The following is a 17,978-nucleotide window of genomic DNA, read 5'->3' on the forward strand; positions in this document are numbered from 1 at the left end:
TTTCAAATTGGTTTCTTGAACATGACAATGAGTTCACTGTACTAAAATGGCCCCCACAGTCACCAGATCTCAACCCAATAGAGCATCTTTGGGATGTGGTTGAACGGGAGCTTCGTGCCCTGGATGTGCATCCCACAAATCTCCATCAACTGCAAGATGCTATCCTATCAATATGGGCCAACATTTCTAAAGAATGCTTTCAGCACCTTGTTGAATCAATGCCACGTAGAATTAAGGCAGTTCTGAAGGCTAAAGGGGGTCAAACACAGTATTAGTTTGGTGTTCCTAATAATCCTTTAGGTGAGAGTGTGTGTATGTATATGTATATATATATATATATATATATATATATATATATATATATATATATATATATATATATATATATATTATACAAATCCAATAATTCATGCATAATTTTTTATACATTTATAGTTAAATACATTTATAAACTATTTTGGGGGTTTCTGTCAAATAAGACCAATATTTTGCAATTAGTCAATTTGTGTGTTAAGTGACCTTTTAAATTTGTGTGCGTGTAAAATGCTTTCAAGAGTTAAATTTCCTTTACGTTTTCCTTAACTGGGGTAAGGTCATAAACAGCTTAAGAATAAATTGATCGGCACATGTAGACTTTGCCCATTACATTGATTTTGCGTTGCATTAAGGGCTGTACTGGTAATCTGGCCAATGCACTTTGGGGCTGATTAGGGGCGGACTGGCAGTTGGGAGAACCGAGCTTGCCCAACTGCTAAGCTAAAATGAGCTGCCGCGTTATGTAGAATGGACCACAAAATGGTGCTGCGAAATGCAGAAAAGGACAGCGAACATTATTACTGCCAGTTTGGCTTTGTAATGTGGGTTAATAATGTTTTGGTTTTTATGGCTGTGCATTTTACAACCAGTCCTGGTTGAAGTGTTGTTGTTTCTTTTGCAGAATGAGAGCCGTTTACATTTCATTAAAATGGTGAAGAAACATTTGGTGAGATCTATATCTTTTATATAGAAAAATATTACTTAATTTGTCATTGTGAGCAATTTATTATGAGAATAGCAGGATGTCAGTAATAAGGGGGTGGGGGAAGTTGGTGCTAACAACTTAGAGGTGCTAGTAGGTGCTAGTTTGCTGCTTGTGAATTGCAGACAATTACCAACGTCTGCTTTTCAGCAAACAAGTTAGGACTACTTGGTAAATGCCACATCATGTAATTTCTATTCATGAGCAAAGCTGATAAGTTCTCTAAAAGGTTGTTTAGCAGCCATTAGGCACAGGCTTCTACTTGGTCATAAAGTTGTCAAATTTACAACTTTGCACAAGGGTGAAACAAACTGTTCAAATAGAATGATTTCTCACGAAAAAATGGGCATATATACAGATATAAATGTCCCCCCTCAATTATAATCTTTGCAATGGCCCTGCTCATGTCACATTTATTTTAAAATAGTTTTTTGTATTTCCCTTTTTTGCCCTGCATCAAAAAAATGAGGATGTGGAAGTGTATGGTAGATTGGGTGGGCCTGATCATCACATGTTTGATAAAGCCTGCAGCGTAGTTTACAGACAGTACATCTGTGAATGCATGAGTAGAGATGCGCTTAATGTAGTAAAAGATGCCAGATCGCTGCCAAAAAATACTGTCTGAACTGTCTGGAAGTCAGGTTTTAAGTCAAAATTTGAAATTCGAAAATGAGCAAATGTAAGATAAAATGCACATTCGAATGCTAAAACTATGCACTTGAATTTTGGATGTGTGCGAAGCACTGACGATGACTGACCGATTTAATTTTTGCGCTAAAAAGGCTAGATGGAGCACAACAAATACAGTTTAATAGAACACGGGTGACTCAAGGGCTTTGGAAAGGTTGTTTTTTTTACTTTACGTGGCATTTAAAAAAAGTAGAGAGCTCTTGCACGAGACGCTGAATAAACAACAAAACTTGGTAAAATGATCAAAGACGTTTGTCTAGCCTAGCACATGTTTACATAGGAAAACTGGATGGTTGCAAAAGCCCCTTAGGTGAAGGTGCTTGGCCATTGCGTCTTGCTCTCTTATCAGTATGAGTTTTAAAATGCTTTGTCAGGGAAGGATTTAAATTAGGAAATGTTTGTCTTGAGATCCTCAGGTTCTGTTTTTACAGCCTGGGCTCATAGTCACTAGCCAAATTCAAACAACTCGATTTTGGCGGAGGGTGTCACATTTACAGACTGTTTTGCAGAGATTTTGCACTCTTCAGTCAGAGGTGTGACACACTCGCCGATTCAGAATTATGAAAGGTTGACAGACATAACGGCTTTCTCTCTGATTCCCTGTCATGTGGAGCTTGCCAAAATAACAGCAGGAGTACCGCGTGAATATGAACAATCGTAATAGTGATTTTCAAGCAATTTCATTGAGTGGAGTTACTTTACACTTTAGACGTTTATTATTATGAATTTATTGCCATAGAATGTGTATGTCCAACTGCAGCTTTCAGTGAGTAAAGGATTTATGACTGCTCTGCCTCTGCTTTCTGATTTTATTAGATAGTGTACTGTAGAAGGACCCCAGAAATACACTTGGTGACAGAATCACTAAAGGATTACAATCACTTTTCTTGATGATATGCGGCCAAGTGTGGTTGCTGATGAAAGATCTTGATGAGACTTCAAAAGTCCTCCGCGGAAACTAAATTATTTTTTCTATCATGTTTGATCTGGTGTTAATAGTGGTGAGAAATTGCAGTGGAAATTCACATTTGGTTTGCAAAGGGTTTTAGCATGCTAAAGCACCATGAGAGAAAGAAACTGACAGTTGTTGGATGACAAATTGACCATGTTGAGCCATCCCTACTCCGAGGCCTGTCTCTGGTAAGGGAAAGAGCAGTTGGATATCTGACAATATTCTGTAATACAACACACTGTGACGAGGAGGAGGGCGTGGCTGGGCCGAGAGGATTCACACCCAGCGCTGAGTTGCCCAATCAGCAGGAGAGAGATAAAAAGAGGAGCCGGGGATGCCAGAGCGAGAGAGAGCGACGCATACAGCAGTGTTTTGTGTGTGCGCTTTTGTTATGTTTCAGTGCAGTGTTTTATGTTGAATTAAAGTCTTTTGACTGTTAATCCGTTTCCTGCTTCCTCCTTTCCTGATGAACGAGAGGCTTGTCTGCCACATCAGTAAATACTGATCCATGGCTTTCATCATCATTTATGCAAAGATGTCTTTAGATTTTGGAACTGATACATGGAGGAATTATGTACATTTATGTGAAGCAACCATGATGGTACAGTTGCCAAAATTTAATTGGCCAATGAATTGCCCTTGCAAATTTATGGCATAAAGTCTGCTCCTCATGATGCATTATTTTGCCCAAGAATTGTCCAATTTTGTGTGCTTTTGGAAAGTGAAAATAACTCAACTTCAAACAATAGTGCAGCTGTCTATGTGAATAACTATACAAGCAATACAGAATTGCCTATTTCTTTTGATTCACACAATACAATTTTGCTGACAGGTGTCTTGTTTACTTGCTATTAAGTGTCTTAAAGTAAACTCATGTTCTGTTGTAAAGCTGTGTTGTGTGTGTTTGCAGGGTTTCTGCAGAAGCAGTACGGTGTCTGTACCAGAGAGTCTGCTCTTTGTGTCCACACTAGATGGAAACCTGCACGCCGTCAGCAAGAGATCTGGAACCATCAAATGGACCCTGAAAGAAGGTACACAAGATGTTTTTCTACAAGACCGCTCCAAGGTGTATCATAAATTCAGATTACACATTGCTCAGTGGTAAACTGCAGTGAAAGTCAACACCAGCTCACTATTGTCTGCAGGAGTCTAGTATTATTATCTAATATACTACAGTAGACTTCAGTCCCCTAAAATTAGGCACCATTTCATTTTGACATAGTTTTTTAGTGTAATAAAAATGAGAGAAAAGTAATGTAAGTGTAATAATGTATTAAAGCAACATACCGTAAGAGTTTGTACTTTATAGTGAATTTACCAGGGTAAAGGGTGTTTTTATACACAACACACAAAGGTTTAACTGTGGTAACACACAGCAACTTGCATATGGGTAGTTGACAAGAAATATACTGTATATAGTGGTGTAAATAAAAGTCTTGAAAAAATAAAGGCTGGCATATAGTTTGGAACAGAAATCTTATATAATAAAATAAAATATATATATATATATATATGTGTGTATATGCACACACACACACACTGTATATAGAAACTGATGTGAATTCAAGTTGCAAGGAAAGTATTTTAATACCTTTTACTTGATGGTTACATCACTTGAAATATTTTAAATCATAGATTTTTTTTTATCATATCAAATTCCACTGATGCATGTTCAAAGGTGTGTATACATCAGGATTTAGAGCTAGAATCAGTTTTATAAAAATGAGGGATGTCCCGATACCTATAGTGGTATCAGAATCAGTGAATGTAAAAAATGCTCCAGTACCAAAAAGCGATACCATCTGACCTAGCGCACAAATTAAACTAACATTGTGTCCTAGTGGGATTATTAAAGCGCAAAAGCTGCGATTTAATGAGATGATAAATAAAAAGTTTGCATGTGCTGTGTGCTTAAAAGTAAATCAATGTTGTTTTAAGAATGTATGAATGTAAAAGACATCTGCTGGTCAAACCAAGCAGCTTTAAAACCCCATCATGAGCATTGTCTGCTCTGTTTATAGCAGATGACAGTGAGCAGAGCGCTAATCCAATATGTAGTATGCAGCACATACAGACTACATATTTATTTAATTAAATGGCAGCCTTTTGCAGTTTAATAATCCTATTAGGTCACGTAGCAACCAGCTTTTCCAGAGGTTAGAAGCTAACGTCAAAAACACACAGAAGCAGAAAGAGCTTCACTCTAAAATAAAAGCTTCAGGCAATATATAAGCTCTATTTAAATGGAAAAAGGACGAGAGAATATATCACTACTTATAGGGATATAATATTCACTGTACTTCTACTACTACAAATAATAATAATAAATCAATAAATATCTCACATCTGTGATGCAGCACTTTATTTGACAAAAAATCTCCAATGTTGTATTTTGGATTGAGCTGTGAGGATCTGTGTAAAAGTTCTTCACGTGATAAAAATAATCAAATATGATGTCATTTGATTACAGTTTTGACAGTTTTCTCTTTGGTACATTATTTGACACCATCTGTCATAGCTGCTGTGGAAGAATCATGGTTTCAAAGGTTTGAAGTATGGTTCATGGTTTGAAGTATAAGAAAAAATAGATTGTGTGTCAAAGACAAGATCATAAAGACCATTTGTGCTGCATTTATGGCATGAGGTGACAGTGTTGTTCCCAGCATGCGTGTAAGAGCAGTCTTTACACATTGTCTCAGTAATCATTAACCCAGCAACAGCAGTGCACACATGAAGTCATGGAACATCAGTTTATTTCTACTTGAGCTTCATCTCAAAACAAAAAACAAATGAAGAAAGATTCAATGAATGTTAAAGCACTCTTACACTTCTGCAGTTAATAACATGCATTGAATGGAATCTGCCATCATTGGCACATTAGCCACTCTGTTCTCAATATTAACACGGCTGCAGCGGCTTGCATTTCATCCACCTGCTGTGTTTTCAGAAACCTGATGCACAGGTTGAGTGAGTCTCCAAGCTTGGAGCTACAGTTACTGCCCTTTCCACTACCAAACAGATAGTTCTGAATCTAAAATGTGATTGGGTGAGCTACATTTGAAGTGTTTGTGAAACAGCAGATATACACGCACCTCTGACCACACGTCAGTTGAATTAAGATATTATGTACAAGTCACAAGATATATAAATGGAATTAGAAAGAATTAGAGCCCATTATGCTATGTTTTGCTGTTAGACAAGACACAGAGGATCAAATTCACTAAACAGTTGCGGCAGTTTTGCGTCTGTTATTACATTGGTTCACTGGTTAATCATTGTAAATTAAACTTCCCAGTCATATCATATTATGCTTAAGATTGGTTGGGGTGCCCCAACCAATTCACATTCCACATGGAGAGAGAGACAATACATTCATGTTAACATTTGACATTTTGAAGTATAAGAAAAAATAGATTGTGTGTCAAAGACAAGATCATAAAGACCACATCCAACATTAGTGTAACAATCAAACCCTGAACATCCCTTAGAAAAAATATATAAAAACGTGTGCATTAACCCCGTGCATGAAACGCCAACTGGCGTCCATCCCTCCAAACTCAAGCCCCCCTACAACCTTGCCATCAGATTGCTCAAGTCTGGTGTTTCTATACACATTTTGTGAGAAGAATTACACAGCAAAAGATAAACAAACTCCAGCCAATAGGCAGAATAAACACAAAGAGTATGTAGATTCATCCATAGGCAGAACCAGCACAAAAAGAATGCGCAGATTCTTTAAACAGTCAAACTAATGTTGAGTGAGCCGGTCTATTCGGCTGCAACATGAGTACAAGTAAATTACTTCAATGAGTTTCCAGAAATACTCCACAAAATAAACTCCAGCCGATATAAGCACAAAGAGCATGTAGATTCGTCCACAAAACTGTCCTGAAGGTGTGTTGCTCTACAAAATAAACTTTAGCGGCTTGGCGGAACCAGCACAAAAAGAGCGTGAAGAATCTTCAAACAGTCAAGCGAATGTTCAGTGAGCCGGTCTATTCGAATGCAATGAGAGTACCACAATATGACTTACTCAATTGACTTTATGAAGGACATCGCTTGCTGTGGGCATGTGAGTGTTTTACAGCCATCCTTAGCATCTATTCTCAATTTGGCTGGAAATATCAGTGCAATAGCGGCCTTCCATTGATGTATACGTTTCTTGCATTCCTTGAATTGATCACGTTTTTCTCTCTTGTCGAGTTCACAAAGTCTGTGAACAAGAAAATGCTGCAGTTCTTCCAAGAAAGCCTTTCTTTACTCCTCGCCTTGCGTAACACAAGATCTTTATCGGATGATCTCAGAAATTTGGCCAGAATTGATTGGGGCCTGCCTCCTTCTGCGGATCGCCAAGCTGGAACCCTGTGAGTTCACTCGATTTCCAGTTGATGGCCTAGTGTGTCGAGCAGTCTCAGAAAGAGCCCATCCAGGAATTCCACCATATTCTGTCCCTCCACTCCCTCCGGGACTCCCATGATATGGACATTCTGCTGAATCGATCGGCGTATCACAGCAAGATACTCCAAGTCAGCAACGACCATCGTCAGCATTGCCGACATGTTCAACATCTCTCGCAGTAATTCCCTGATCTCTCCGACCAAATCGACTCCCTGGATTTTTAGTACATTGGCTACATGTCTGTCTGTGTGTTCGTTGTGCCAGCCACCTCTGTAATTGATGATATACAGCAGTCTCCGTAGTAACATTCAAGCATATTGGTTGACTTAGTGTGCTGCTCTGCAGGTGTGTTTGCTCAACTCGATGAAACAAACTCTGGCTATGTCTACGACATCAGGGGGTGCTACAAGTGCTTGCTGACAGAGTGTCCATTTATTTGTATTTATTTATTTTGTTCATTGCATCCCTAATCAAATGCCTTGGACTTGGCTTGTCCCAAAGTTTTGATTTGTGCATCCTGGTGCCATCACTTCCCCAGGTAAACAGCACACATGTACACGGCTGTCCACGTGATGTAAAAGAAAACTGGACTCATCGGACCAGGCGACCTTCCACTGCTCCAAGGTCCAATTCAAATGTACATAAATCTGTACATTATTCCAAACTTTTGGCCGCCAGTGTATATAATTGTTTTTATTATTTGTTGAAAAATAAGCAGTGAAAAATATTTGTATATATATATATATATATATATATATATATATATATATATATATATATATATATATATATATATATATATATATATATATATATATACACACACTCACCTAAAGGATTATTAGGAACACCATACTAATACTGTGTTTGACCCCCTTTAGCCTTCAGAACTGCCTTAATTCTCACGTGGCATTGATTCAACAAGGTGCTGAAAGCATTCTTTAGAAATGTTGGCCCATATTGATAGGATAGCATCTTGCAGTTGATGGAGATTTGTGGGATGCACATCCAGGGCACGAAGCTCCGTTCCACCACATTCCAAAGATGCTCTATTGGGTTGAGATCTGGTGACTGTGGGGGCCATTTTAGTACAGTGAACTCATTGTCATGTTCAAGAAACCAATTTGAAATGATTCGAGCTTTGTGACATGGTGCATTATCCTGCTGGAAGTAGCCATCAGAGGATGGGTACATGGTGGCCATAAAGGGATGGACATGGTCAGAAACAATGCTCAGGTAGGCCGTGGCATTTAAACGATGCCCAATTGGCACTAAGGGGCCTAAAGTGTGCCAAGAAAACATCCCCACACCATTACACCACCACCACCAGCCTGTACAGTGGTAACAAGGCATGATGGATCCATGTTCTCATTCTGTTTACGCCAAATTCTGACTCTACCATCTGAATGTCTCAACAGAAATCGAGACTCATCAGACCAGGCAACATTTATCCAATCTTCAACTGTCCAATTTTGGTGAGCTCTTGCAAATTGTAGCCTCTTTTTCCTATTTGTAGTGGAGATGAGTGGTACCGGTGGGGTCTTCTGCTGTTGTAGCCCATCCGCCTCAAGGTTGTGCGTGTTGTGGCTTCACAAATGCTTTGTGGCATACCTCGGTTGTAGCGAGTGGTTATTTCAGGCAAAGTTGCTCTTCTATCAGCTTGAATCAGTAGGCCCATTCTCCTCTGACCTCTAGCATCAACAAGGCATTTTCAGCCCACAGGACTGCCGCATACTGGATGTTTTTCCTTTTCACACCATTCTTTGTAAACCCTAGAAATGGTTGTGCGTGAAAATCCCAGTAACTGAGCAGATTGTGAAATACTCAGACCGGCCCGTCTGGCACCAACAACCATGCCACGCTCAAAATTGCTTAAATCACCTTTCTTTCCCATTCTGACATTCAGTTTGGAGTTCAGGAGATTGTCTTGACCAGGACCACACCCCTAAATGCATTGAAGCAACTGCCATGTGGTTGGTTGATTAGATAATTGCATTAATGAGAAATTGAACAGGTGTTCCTAATAATCCTTTAGGTGAGTGTGTGTGTATATATATATATATATATATATATATATATATATATATATATATATATATATATATATATATATATATATAAATTAATATTTGAAAAGGTTTGTCCACCAAATCGAAGTCATGTGGTGTAACCAACATGCAGGTAGCCATTTTGTTGTGATGTGACAAAAAAACAAAACCCCTTTGGACTGTTTGGATTTTTTTTTTGTTTTTTTACCATGTTATTAAATATCAGTATTTTGGCATTACGTAAAGGCACATTTTGTTCAGGTCATATGGAGTAACACTGAGAAAACGTCTTGATATTCTTGTCTTAAAAATTGCATGATATTTGTTAAAAATGTTTTAGGTGCAAGGTGTCCATTTTCAGTTGTAATTGGGGTAATATTAACAGTTAGAGACGGAGAGGATAAAGATACTGTAAACGTATGTAAAAACATATGAAAACAAAACATAACACATTTGAGAGATTATGCGCTCCTCTGTGTCTCTCATAAGTGTGACCATAAGACTTAATATGTGTGTTAACAATGAAATTGCTTAATAACCCTTTCAAAATTTTTTACTTTGTTGCCATGAATAAACCTTAAAACAACCATAAAAAACATTAAAACAACTTTACAGCTCATATAATGCATAAGTTTTAACTGCAGACTTAAGTTAAGTGCTTTTATAAAATTATAAGCTTTGAATTTCTGCCTTCCAAAAATTGGCCTCAATCACTTCCATTGTAAGTGTCTCACTGTAACCTAGATTTTTGCTCTCTCTCTCTCTCTCTCTCTCTCTCTCTCTATATATATATATATATATATATATATATATATATATATATATATATATATATATATATATATATATATATATATATAAAATAAATAAAGAAAAAGAGATGAGTTGATTTTTCAGAAATTTCATAAATGTTGTCAACTGATTTGACTTGTATATTCCTTCTAATCCTTGTGTCCATTAGCTCCCGGTTTGACGGCCAGCTCATATTCTTCTTTGTCTTGTCTTTATGTTTGCTCAAGCCTTCATTTGCCTGTGATAGTGTTCTTAACTCTTAACGGAAACACTTTGTCATTCCTGACACAGATCCTGTTTTGCAAGTCCCGACACACGTGTCTGAGTGAGTATTTTACTGTTTACACGAGTGCTTGTGTACGTTTTGCACCTGTAGAAAGTCAAACAACAGGAACTGTGCAAATTGCTGAGTGAGCACGATTCTTCCTGTTCATATCACTCGCTGAACCGCTTGATCAAATCTGTGATTTACTCTCACTTTAAAAGAATAGTTGACTCAAATATGAAATTGTCATCATTTTATTCACGTTCCCATTTGACATTCTTCTGTGCAACACTAAAGGAGATGTTTTGAAGAATATCCTGGCTGCAAAATTACCAAAAAGAGCACTATAAAAGTAGTCCATACATCTAGTGTGCTATATTTCAAGTGTTCTCAAGTAACACAATAGCTTTTCGTAATGAACAGACCAAAATGTTATTATTTGCTATAAACTGATAATCGGCTTAAATTTGTATATTATGCTTACACAAAGCTTATGACTTCAGAAGACTTGGAATATAGCGTACAGCTCATTTGGACTACTTTTATCATACATTTATGGTGCTTTTCTTTCTTTTTGGACCCTGATCAATGTGGTTTCTATGAACGGTTGTTGTTTAGTTTTTTTGGGAAAAGAGTTGTGTAAAGATTCTTTCTGTGTTCCACGATGACATCAAACAGGATTGGAAGGACATGAGGGGATTAAATGATGACAATTTTTATTTTTGGGTGAACACTATTAATACGGCTAAAATCCTGAACAGTGTCTGAGTGTCTGGCTTTTATTTTGACAGGCCAGCGTTTCTCCCGGACCCTCATGATGGAAGTCTGTACACTCTTGGAGGGAAAAACAATGAGGGGCTGACGGTGAGATCAAGAGCATGGTCATTTTTGAATTCTCATGAGCTGCTTCCTCTTTCTCTGGAAGCTAGCTGTGATATTTTTAGTAACAGTGGTGTTAGATATGAGCACTATCAGGTTATAGTGAGGTCATTGGAAGTACACACCCACATTTTACTGTAGTCTAAATTAGAATGACAAGCAGAAGTAGAGAAAACTCTATATGATTCAAATTTTTTCACTAAAAGAAAACATTTTGATGAAGTAGTAACATGATTTGGTGTTTTTACAGAAACTGCCGTTCACTATACCTGAGCTTGTGCAAGCTTCACCCTGTCGCAGTTCTGATGGCATCTTATACATGGGTAAGACACTAAATTTAGAGACCTAAAGATTTTTCCTATCAATTATGTTATTTATTTTAACAGCCCAAAATAAATCTGAAGCTTGTACACACAATTGAATTAACTAAAATCCCATTTAACCCCAAGACTCAATTTAGTTAAAGTGTCCTCATCATACTTTTTTTTTTCTGTCTAGGATCTTGAGCATATCAAAACATTATCTCACAATGTTTCAATTCTGTTTAAAGTCAGCGTCATTGCTGAAGAGCCTTTTTTAAATGATATGGGTTATTCCAAGTTATACCAACCAAATTTCAGAAACTTCACTGGCTGAAATGTTTTATTTGTTTAATACTTTTTCTGAAGAAGCATACATAAATTATTGCTGCAAAATGTTTGGACATCACTGATTAAGATTTTAAGAAAAGACTGTGTTGATGCATTTCCGCCTTATTTAGCAGTGTAAGTCTTGCAATTTTTTTGTATTATACGTTTGTACAGTTATAACATTATGTTTATTGTTATATTACCCTGTAATTATAGTTTCAAAAAATGAATTACCACAGTTTCTATTACAGCTGCTGAGAGAGTGACATCTCCCATCTGACTGTCTTAATCCACCGCTCTCTATTTATTTCTTCTTCTGGAAAGTCATTCAAACGTAATAGTGGATTTTTTCTTTTGGTCTTGGAGCAAATGGGTAAATTAAAATAATATTTGCTGTGATCTCCCATTCACCACTGTCGAAGTTTACCCTGCAATCGTTACGTCGTTTACGAGTGTGAAAAAGTCTATTGGGAATCATTTGACTCCGTATGCCTCAAGTAATCTTAAGACACCAGTATCATAATTTTAAGCCAAACTACTCCGAACGTATAAGCAAACATAGCAGTTTTTCATATCTCTCAACCTGTGTCAAGATGGCGCTGTGCAAAAACTGCTCAGATACCTCCAGAACATGATGGCTATGACATATACCAAGTTTCGTGTCAATACGTTGAAGCATTACTAAGATACATTGCATCCGGAAAGTATTAACCACATTTTTATATAAATAAAAAATAATGAATTTAATCCATTTTGGAATAAGCACTGTGAATACTTTCTGGATGCACTGTATAGCTTTACAACCTCTTTGGCGAGCTCGCCATTGAATTCGTTAAAGCGTTATTTGCGATCAGTTGGGCCAATTGAAAACCATTTGTTTAATATTTGCCTAGAGTGTCCCTAGATGATATTTGCCAAATTTTGTGCAAATTGGACATACGGCCTAGGAGGAAAGTTCTAAATTAAGGAAAATCTAGTCAGTTGGATATTGTAACTGTTACCATTCAACCCACCATGCACCACTGTATAGTTCAAAAGTTATGAGCAAAAGACATGAGTGCAACTTTGGTGGCGCTAGAGGGTTTGAGGTAGAGGCTCTAAATTAGCCATGAGGAATGTTGAAACGCCCCCCTACCAGTGTGCCAAATTTCACAACTTTTTACCTTACGGATCTATGGGCTACCATAGACTCCATGTCAGAGAAGGAAGAAGAACAGTAACCGATACAAAAGGGGCTAGTGATGAAAGCCAAAATATTAAATGCCTTGGATGAATATTTACTGAATGCTGAGTTTTTGGAAAAAAAAAATTCCCCTATGATTTTGGAAAATAACCATGGAAAGGTGGCATCATTATTTTATTTTTACACAGATCTGTAGGTGTAGATTGTAGCATTTTATGCCAATGGTTTGAGTCGAAAACCATCCTCCAGTACCAATACTTCTGAAGTTATAGGCAGTCAAACATAAATAAAGTGTATTGTTTTTTTATTCAACCCCCTCACACTCCCTGTCAGACACAGTCATGGTGTCTAGACTGTGGTGATTGTACTGACCCGTTCCTAACGGCAGCTGTGTGGGTGGGCATTTTGGGATTGTTTTCTAATTTCACTGCAAACACTAAAAGAAGACGCCCGTACCACTCCTAGTCTTTAAACATCGGGGGACATAATAACAAGGCATAGCTACATCTATAATGACACCCACCCTGCCCAGGGAAGTAGTCCAATTAGTGATTAAATCAGTCTACAGACCTGAGTTAATAATGACTTAATCCCATTACACGTTAATCCCTCTTAACGAGATTTAGCAATGGTTAAGCAATAGAATTTAAATTGTTCTTTGCTCTAAATCATACTGTGTTGAATATGATGATGTAAGTCACAGGAAATGACCTGTTTGACTGAAAACCACACTCGTTTCCCAGTGTAAACATGTGGTTTGTTTGTAGTTATGTGCGGGTGTCTTTTTACACACACAATTTTCCCATTCGGCATCAGTTTTCTTTGTAATTTATGGGTTAAAGAGCAAAAGGCAACGTTGGGAGTCCACATGGGTAAACAACAAGCACAAGGGTTAAAAAGACCCTTAAATTGATAAATTGTGTTCCTGCAAAAACATTTAATTAATTTTAAATCATAATTTTTTTGGTGACCAATTCTTTGAAGACATTACAATTGTACAAAGCATGTTTTCTACCAATTCTCACTACAATAGTTTAACAAATTCTTATTCTCTGGTAACACTTTACAATAACGTTCCATTGTTAACATTAACCAACACTGAACAACTTATTAACCATTTATTAATCGTAGTTAATATTAAATTCATAATATAGTACATTTTTAAAATCCAAAGTTGTATTTGTTAACATAATTAATGCATTATTAACTAACATGAGCTAACAATGTACAGTTGTATTTTTATAAAGTAACGTTAACAGAGATTAATAAATGATGTAAAAAAAATATTGTTAACTGTTTATTCATGATACCTAATGATTTAACTGTTCACAAATGGAACTTATTGTAAAGTGTTACCCATTCTCATTTATGAATGCACATTTATTTATTTTTTAAATACACCGATGGCCAGTCAGTTTGGAATAATGTACAGATTTTGCTATTATGGAAAGAAATTGGTACTTGTATTCATCAAAGTGGCATTCATCTGATCACAATGTATATTCAGAACATTAATAACGTGAAAAAGTACTATTACAATTTGAAATAAATGTTCAGAACTTCTTAAACTACTTCAAAGAGAACTCATTAAAAAATCCTCCATGTGCAATAATGACAGCTTTGCAGATCTTTGGCATTCTAGCTTTCAGTTTGTCCATATACTCAAGTGACGTTTCATGTGGCTGTCTTGTCGGGCACTTCTCACAAACCTTACAGTCTAATTGATCCCACTAAAGCTCAATGGGGTTAAGATCCATAACACTCTTTTCCAATTATCTGTTGTCCAATATCTGTGTTTCTTTGCCCACTCTAACCTTTTCTTTTTGTTTTTCTGTTTCAAAAGTGGCTTTTTCTTTGCAATTCTTCCCATAAGGCTCTTCTCTTTACTGTTGTACATGAAACTGGTGTTGAGCAGGTAGAATTCAATGAAGCTGTCAGCTGAGGACATGTGAGGAGTCTATTTCTCAAACTAGAGACTCTGATGTACTTATCCTATTGTTTAGTTGTACATCTGGCCTTCCACATCTCTTTCTGTCCTTGTTAGAGCCTGTTGTGCTTTGTCTTTGAAGACTGTAGTGTACACCTTTCTATGAAATCTGCAGTTTTTTGGCATTTTCAAGCATTTTATTGCCTTCATTCCTCAAAACAATGATTGACTGACGAGTTTCTTTTAAGCCATTTTTATCCAAATATTGACCTTAATACATGCCAGTCTATTGTATACTGTGGCAACTCAAACAAACACAAAGACAATGTTAAGCTTCATTTAAAGAACCAGATAGCTTTCAGTTGTGTTTGATATAATGGCAATTGATTCTCTAGTACCAAATGATCAATTTATGGTGATTACTCAAGGATAAGGTGTTGGAGTGATGCTGCTGTCTAGATATAGTGATGGTTCTGTTTTTTACATCAGTAATGTCCTGACTATACTTTGTGATCAGTTGAATGCCACTTTGGTGAATTAAAGTACCAATTTCCTTCTGAAACAGCAAAATCGTACATTATTCCAAACTTTTGGCCACCAGTGTATATTTTGGTTTAATTTTAGTAAATGGAACATGATGAACTAACAATCATTAACTTAATATTATTTTACAGTAGCTTGTTGTTAATTTTTATGAGTGTTAATTCATGTTAGTTCATAATGCATGTTGAAATGAACATGAACCCTTATACTCTTGTGCAGTTTTGGGCTGCTGCCCACAATTTTTCACACTCAAATGTAAAAGCTCACCACTCACACATATTGTGGACTAATTAAAAAAAATTGTCCCATTTGTTTTCAGAGAACTGCCCAAATAAAAATAGAAGACTGATATTATTCATAAATAATATTGCGTATGTTTTTAATCTTATGATAATGAGGGGGGTTTTCCTTGTCCTAACTTTGTAAACATGTAATTCTGGTTCTGTTCACTCTACCTCACTTTGATAAGTCTCATTTTTTTCCACTCCGTGGCAGAAAGCACTAGAAAAAATGTTTTTTTCTCTATCACATTCCATATACAGATCTGAAATGTAGGTGGCGCTCTAATGTGTTTCAGCCCTCACAGATGTGTTCGTCCATAGACATTCAGTCTAATGTTCTGTTCAAGGACCACCATTGTTGTTTCATTGAATACCTCGGCCTCTGAGTGGACTAGAAGCTCAATCAGGTGTCATTATTAAGCTGAGATCCTCCTCTTTGTGATGATATAAAACTTTTTAATATACTTTTTAATTAATTTCATGAATTTAATTAATCTGAATTGAAAAACTACAAATCAATAAAATTATCTCACTTTTATTGAAAGTAACACACCAAAATTGTACAGAAAATATATTAAAACAATATTAAATATATTATTCTTTATTCAGTTCTTTAACAACCAAATTTAACAGATATTTGTTTTTACCAATTATCCAATAAATGTAACGTTCTAGAAAACTCTAATGATATGTAAAACTGCAGTCAAGTAATGAACTTAGCAGCTCTAGGCTAGCATCTTGCAAATACAATAAGTTTAAATATGCTACACAGTCATTTTAATGGCAGAGGGCCTCTATTCTGTTTATGTAAACGTATTTATACTTTAATATGAAATTATTGTTCAAAACAACAGTAATAAGAACAAAATTTGCTCATCTTTCTGGCAGGAGAGACGGTTCCTCTTCTCATCAAGAACATGAGATGCTGCACTGAATAGTCTCTCTCTCTATCTCTCTCTCTGTGCTGGTGCTGGGGCAGATAAATACCAGCGTGCAGTCGGCGCAAGCAGTGGAAAGGGATCCTTGTTCATGCCCCAGTAGTCAAGAGAATTGTCGCGTTCGCGTAATATGAGCGTGAAGCGATCGTTTGTGTTCTGCAACTGCTTTCGGGTCATTGAATAATGTATAACGTGCGAGGGCGGGCACCTGGTGGACTTTCTGGTGCCCTCCTAGGATAAGATGGTACCCTCCTAGGGAGTTGGTGCCCTACGCAGAATGTGTAGTATGCGTATAGGGAGTGGCGGTACTACTTTTAAGTATTTCCACACCGCTGACATTGGCCTTTGCTTGGTAGTGCCGTGATTATGATTAGATCGATCGAGAGTGAAACCTGAGCACTGAGGGGTGGGGAGGCATATATATCGGCTCATAGTTTCGGCCTTTTTTCTCTTTCGGCCAAAACAAAAAATTCCATTTTCGGCCCATTTTTCCCCAAAATGAGGAAAAAAAATCCAGAAAATCACATTGTAGGATTTTTAATGAATTTAATTGCAAATTATGGGGGAAAATATGTATTTGGTCAATAACAAAAGTTTATCTCAATACTTTGTTATATACCCTTTGTTGGCAATGACAGAGGTCAAACGTTTTCTGTAAGTCTTCACAAGGTTTTCACACACTGTTGCTGGTATTTTGGCCCATTCCTCCATGCAGATCTCCTCTAGAGCAGTGATGTTTCGGGGCTGTTGCTGGGCAACACGGACTTTCAACTCCCTCCAAAGATTTTCTATGGGGTTGAGATCTGGAGACTGGCTAGGCCACTCCAGGACCTTGAAATGCTTCTTACGAAGCCACTTCTTCGTTGCCCGTGCGGTGTGTTTGGGATCATTGTCATGATGAAAGACCCAACCACGATTCATCTTCAATGCCCTTGCTGATGAAAGGAGGTTTTCACTCAAAATCTCACGATACATGGCCCCATTCATTCTTTCCTTTACACGGATCAGTCGTCCTGGTCCCTTTGCAGAAAAACAGCCCCAAAGCATGATGTTTCCACCCCCATGCTTCAAAGTAGGTATGGTGTTCTTTGGATGCAACTCAGCATTCTTTCTCCTCCAAACACGACGAGTTGAGTTTTTACCAAAAAGTTATATTTTGGTTTCATCTGACCATATGACATTCTCCCAATCCTCTTCTGGATCATCCAAATGCTCTCTTGCAAACTTCAGACGGGCCTGGACATGTACTGGCTTAAGCAGGGGGACACATCTGGCACTGCAGGATTTGAGTCCCTGGCGGCGTAGTGCGTTACTGATGGTAGCCTTTGTTACTTTGGTTCCAGCTCTCTGCAGGTCATTCACTAGGTCCCCCTGTGTGGTTCTGGGATTTTTGCTCACCGTTCTTGTGATCATTTTGATCCCACGGGGTGAGATC

General features: G+C 37.3%; 1 protein-coding gene across 2 annotated transcripts in view; it reads left to right on the forward strand.

The window, feature by feature from the left end:
- Positions 1-17,978, forward strand: part of LOC127653450 (serine/threonine-protein kinase/endoribonuclease IRE1-like) — a 58,455-nt gene that overhangs the window by 18,527 nt on the left and 21,950 nt on the right. For both annotated transcript variants that reach the window (XM_052140148.1, XM_052140146.1), the window contains exons 2-5: positions 3,571-3,691; positions 10,190-10,223; positions 10,955-11,027; positions 11,293-11,365. In XM_052140148.1, coding sequence (XP_051996108.1) covers positions 3,571-3,691; positions 10,190-10,223; positions 10,955-11,027; positions 11,293-11,365 — 301 coding nt within the window. The remainder of the gene's footprint in view (positions 1-3,570; positions 3,692-10,189; positions 10,224-10,954; positions 11,028-11,292; positions 11,366-17,978) is intronic.

This window comes from Xyrauchen texanus, chromosome 12, assembly GCF_025860055.1.
Source record: "Xyrauchen texanus isolate HMW12.3.18 chromosome 12, RBS_HiC_50CHRs, whole genome shotgun sequence".
Lineage (NCBI taxonomy): Eukaryota > Metazoa > Chordata > Actinopteri > Cypriniformes > Catostomidae > Xyrauchen > Xyrauchen texanus.